Source organism: Contarinia nasturtii, unplaced genomic scaffold, assembly GCF_009176525.2.
Source record: "Contarinia nasturtii isolate CC-2019 unplaced genomic scaffold, AAFC_CNas_1.1 Cnas_scaffold_745, whole genome shotgun sequence".
Taxonomy (NCBI): Eukaryota; Metazoa; Arthropoda; class Insecta; order Diptera; family Cecidomyiidae; genus Contarinia; species Contarinia nasturtii.
In genome coordinates this window covers 2880158-2885200 of record NW_022198093.1, presented here as the reverse complement: position 1 = coordinate 2885200, position 5043 = coordinate 2880158, and the positions used below count along the sequence as shown (strand labels likewise).

Below are 5043 nucleotides of genomic sequence, written 5' to 3'. Positions count from 1 at the left end.
ATACATCAATACTTTTTTTTCTCTCAACAGGAATGGAATGATATGAATTTAAGATGGAACACATCGGACTTTGGCGGTGTCAAAGACTTGCGAATGTAAGCAATTTTCCATAATGCATCTAGTTTTAAAGACATAGTTCAAGGCCAACGTGGACAGTTTTTCATTCGATGCATTTTCAATTTTTTCTTCTTCTGTTTCTTCATAATCTAAATTTCAATCTGTTTTCTTTTTTTTCATATCGTTTCATTTTCATTTTGTTCGTTGCCAAATTCATAGACCCCCGCATCGAATATGGAAGCCAGACGTTCTGATGTACAACTCAGCGGACGAAGGTTTCGATGGCACATACCCAACCAATGTAGTCGTTCGAAATAATGGAAGTTGCGTGTATATACCACCCGGTCAGTAAACACCACATGATGCTTTATTGTTATTTCATATTTTGTTGTTGTTGTTGTTGTTATTATTAGATTGTTATTGTTGTTGCTATTGTATGCAGTCGAAAGACTCGTGTGCAGCGAGTCGGGATTGAATAAAAAGAAAATATATAGAGAGATGTAATCGAATCGTCGTCATCGTCACGTTTTTGAACACGTTTTTTTACTGTTATAGGGTCAATACATGCGATTTCAATTTTCTATACTACATTAAAAGTGAAAACTTTCACTCTTGTTCTGCTTTGACACAAATCGTGACCATCAGGACGAAGTTTGTGCATGGTGTGTGTGTGCTCTCCCGTTCAACAGCCGAACATTAATCTAATTTTGAGAATAGCAAATAAATTACGTCATTTATGTGATTAATGACGTTAATCAAGACTAATATTACCACCGATTTATTTAACATGCTGTTACGTGTATTGGCTCCCAAAATATTTTGATTGACTTGCATCAAGCTCTTGAGATTTGTTCAAATAAACCACAAATTTGATAAATTTTAACGAATCTCAAATTTAATTTCATTAAACAATCGACTCATTCTTTCCATTTTAAATGAATTATAAATTTCATGAACGTGCTTTTTTGTCTTTTTCCAAAGCAATGCTATGGTAATAAATGTGGCAATTTTATTCTTTTTGTTTTATCAAACAGGAATATTTAAGTCGACATGTAAAATTGATATCACATGGTTTCCCTTCGATGATCAACGATGCGAAATGAAATTTGGCTCTTGGACTTATGACGGTTTTCAATTGGATTTGCAACTTCAAGATGAAATGGGCGGGGATTTGAGTAGTTTTGTCACAAATGGTGAATGGGAACTATTAGGTGAGTTGATGTTATTTTTGTTCTTTGAGAATTTTCAAACAAAAATTAATAAAAATATTCCAACAGATACAAAGACTTATAATAAATTAATTATTTGAATTGTGTTTGTGTTTATAGGTGTGCCTGGAAAACGTAACCAAATATATTACAATTGCTGCCCAGAACCTTATATTGATATTACGTTTTCAATTATAATTCGTCGCCGTACACTTTATTATTTTTTTAATTTGATTGTACCGTGTGTGTTAATTGCTTCGATGGCACTGTTAGGTTTTGCTTTACCTCCTGATTCGGGGGAAAAATTGTCACTCGGTAAGTCTTCAAGAAAACATTCGATTTTGTCGTTGATTTTTTTATTAATGGGTGATTTTTTTCTCTGTTCCCCTCAGGTGTTACAATCCTGTTGTCTTTGACGGTGTTTTTGAATATGGTGGCAGAAACGATGCCAGCAACGAGTGATGTAAGCAAATACAACGCATTATTGACAAAATAAGACACATTTTTTCAATTGTTTCTTCCTTTTTTACAGGCTGTACCATTATTAGGAACATATTTCAATAGTATTATGTTTATGGTTGCCTCATCAGTTGTGTCGACCATTCTCATTCTTAATTACCATCATAGGAGTGCCGATACACACGAAATGTCAGACTGGGTAAGACAAGTGACACAAGAAAATAATGTGGAAAAAAATGTCGAATATTGAACATTTTTATTTTGAATTTGGTTTATTGTAGGTGCGGTTAGTGTTTTTATACTGGCTGCCATTAATATTACGAATGAATCGACCACCGGGTCGAGGTACACAGATGCCAATGGATTATCCGCCAACGCCATGCTCAAATAGTTCCGAACAACCAAATAAATCCCATCATCATCTTCCACAAAATAACCATTTAAATATTCTAACCGATGTCGAATTGAAGCAGCGATGCTCAAAATCACTTTTAGCTAATGTTCTTGATATCAACGATGATTTCCGGCACAATAATTGTCGACCATTATTACCGGGCGGTGGCGTTGGTAGCAGCAGCACATTGCCACCAAATTCAAGTTATTTCCGCAGTGTTTTTAGGTAAACTTTCTTCTTCCGTTCGAAGAAACTTTCGATGAAATTGTTTTACATTTTCTAATCAATAAATATCTGTCATTGCAGTTCTAGTGAAGATGAAAACGCGATTGGGGATGGAATTCCACCGATACATACATGCATGAAGTCATCAGCAGACTACGAATTGTCGCTAATATTGAAGGAAATACGTTTCATTACCGATCAGGTAAGTTTGACTTTATCTTGAAATGCATTAGTGCGCAAATGTTTGTGCTGAAACTTATGAGACCGCACGCTCTCTCTCTCTCCCCTCAAAACACAGTTACGAAAAGAAGATGAAGATCATGACGTAGCACGTGATTGGAAATTTGCAGCAATGGTCGTTGATAGACTGTGCCTTATTATTTTCACCCTATTCACCATCATCGCGACTGTTTGCGTTTTACTCAGCGCTCCCCATATCATCGTGTCGTAGCTGTTTCGACGGAATCATTGTTATTGGTTTTTACACAAAATCAATTTGTTACTAATTGATGTACTAACGGAAAATTTTTAAAATCACAAAAACAAAATACAAAAAAAATTCAACACATACACAATACATAAGTAAAACAATTCGCGAATGAAAAAAAAAATTCTCCAAAACAGTCACATCAACAGAAGAACATCCCACGACTAGGATCCCCCAGCACACCAATCAAGTAAAACAAAAAAAAAATTGAAAGAAAACTAAACGATTTTCGAAATAAAAAACGAACTTTCTGTTGAACACTTATCTGCTGTCGAAAAGCACAAAATTGATCATCAGACACGCAAATTCTTGAGCAAGCAGAAAAACAGTACCGAGCATTTTCATGTTTTCATACATCATTTTCTTAAAATTTGCCAAAAAAGTCTTCTATAAACAAATGCAAACGAATTACAAATATAGCAATATCAGTTACATTATATTCAATGTGCAGATAAGTGTTAAGCGGTCCAACATGTTAGGCCAAACAGACGGATGCAAATCCAAATCGAAAAGCAACAAAAAAAAAACGCTGAAAAATTTTAAAATTACAAAAAAAAATTACAAATAAATTGAATTTATTTCAAAAGGTCCTACGAATGGTCGAGCGGCCGTACTCGGGAATATATGTTGATAGTGTATTGTATTTAATAAACTTTGAACAAAGTGGTGTTTGTTTCTTATCTCAATTGGCGCAATATATCGAAAAGAAAAACACATACTACATTTTATTATTAATAATCGAATGATCATGATCCATGAGCAACAAACAAAATTTAAAATCCAATTGGCATATGAAAATCACATTCGTTGTTAATCATTTTTCGATAAAAGTGTGAAGTTTGTGTTATATTTTTCATTTTTCAAATCAATTTGTTACTTAATTGATGTAATAGCGAAACATTTTTTAAAGTCACACAATTGTTTCATCCCGATTTCGAAATTGAAAAAAAAAAAAAAAAAAAAAAAACGATTTGAAAAGAGCAAATAAGTAATATTTCATTTCTAGAAATTCGTTAAAGAAAAAAAAATATATCTAAAATTGAAACAACGCAAAAAGCCAAAAAAAAGACACAATACACACAGTGAATGATAATATATTTTTAGTCCGTTTTTTCTATATAAATAGAAATTAAAAAGAAAAAGACATTTGAAGCAATTCAGTTTAATGGATTAAATGCATTGCATTTTTCTTTTATTTTCAACGATTTGTGTCGATTATTTATATTCTTATTCGCTCACACATCACCTCTCATTATATTCTTAGGTTCCATATCATTTTCGGTTTTGCTTTAACGATGTTGATATTATGATATTATACATATAAAGGCCTTCCCCCCCTCAACCAAACAACAAAACAAACAATAAAAAGTCGCACAAGAGTCATTCGAATAATAATAAAATCCATTTCGTACGTATATTTTTCATGTAATGTTTCACATATAGAGTATACACATTCGGGGCATATTTTTCTTTATCAAATGGCTTGATTCCCATTTAAAAAAAGAGAGAAAGCACATAATAACAACAATATATGAGAAGAAAAAAATATTTGCAATCGAAATAGCAATTTCCAAGAAGAAACCAAATAAAATACACGCATGTTGATATTTTTCATCTGCTTTTGTTTACCAATTGAAAAAAAATTCCGAATAGAAAAAATAAAACAAGAAAGAAACATACACACACATACAAGCATTATATTTAGAGAGTGATTCGCATTCTACATTCAAACCAACTAAACGGACAAAACGTCAACAAAACACACACATTTTGAAATTATATGTACAGAGTTACAAATTAACGAAATGAGAGTGACTATTCAACAAAATAAAGAAACAAAAAAGCATAAAAGGATTCAAAAATATTGAAGCAAATGAATACATAAAAAAGACAGAAAATAGAGAGAGAAATGAAAGAAATATCGTAAAAAAACTAGATAAAAATTATTTTATAACGTTTTACTACTTATCGCAGTAGTATATATTATACATTATAATGAGAAATTAAATTTAAAGTTTAAAACAAACCTAAAATTATCGAGTAAATTTAAAACAAATTACAGAACTTGGGAAATAGCATAATGTCGAGATTGGGTGTGTGATGAAGCTACAATAATGATATTTCAATGATCGATCGATTACCGAATAAATAGTCTCAGTGAGTCTAAAATTCCTTTAAATCTAGAAGACAAAAAAAAAAAAAAAAAAAAAAAA

The 5043-nt window shown here is 31.9% G+C and overlaps 1 protein-coding gene across 1 annotated transcript; it reads left to right on the top strand.

The window, feature by feature from the left end:
- Positions 1 to 26: 26 nt before the first annotated feature.
- Positions 27 to 3776, top strand: LOC116341548 (neuronal acetylcholine receptor subunit alpha-7-like). The gene is made up of 9 exons (XM_031768679.1): positions 27 to 95; positions 277 to 401; positions 1092 to 1268; positions 1386 to 1580; positions 1658 to 1728; positions 1798 to 1923; positions 2006 to 2343; positions 2425 to 2545; positions 2642 to 3776. Exons 1-9 carry the CDS (start codon positions 43 to 45, stop codon positions 2792 to 2794), a joined length of 1359 nt encoding a protein of 452 aa, XP_031624539.1. The 5' UTR covers positions 27 to 42; the 3' UTR covers positions 2795 to 3776.
- Positions 3777 to 5043: the final 1267 nt, after the last annotated feature.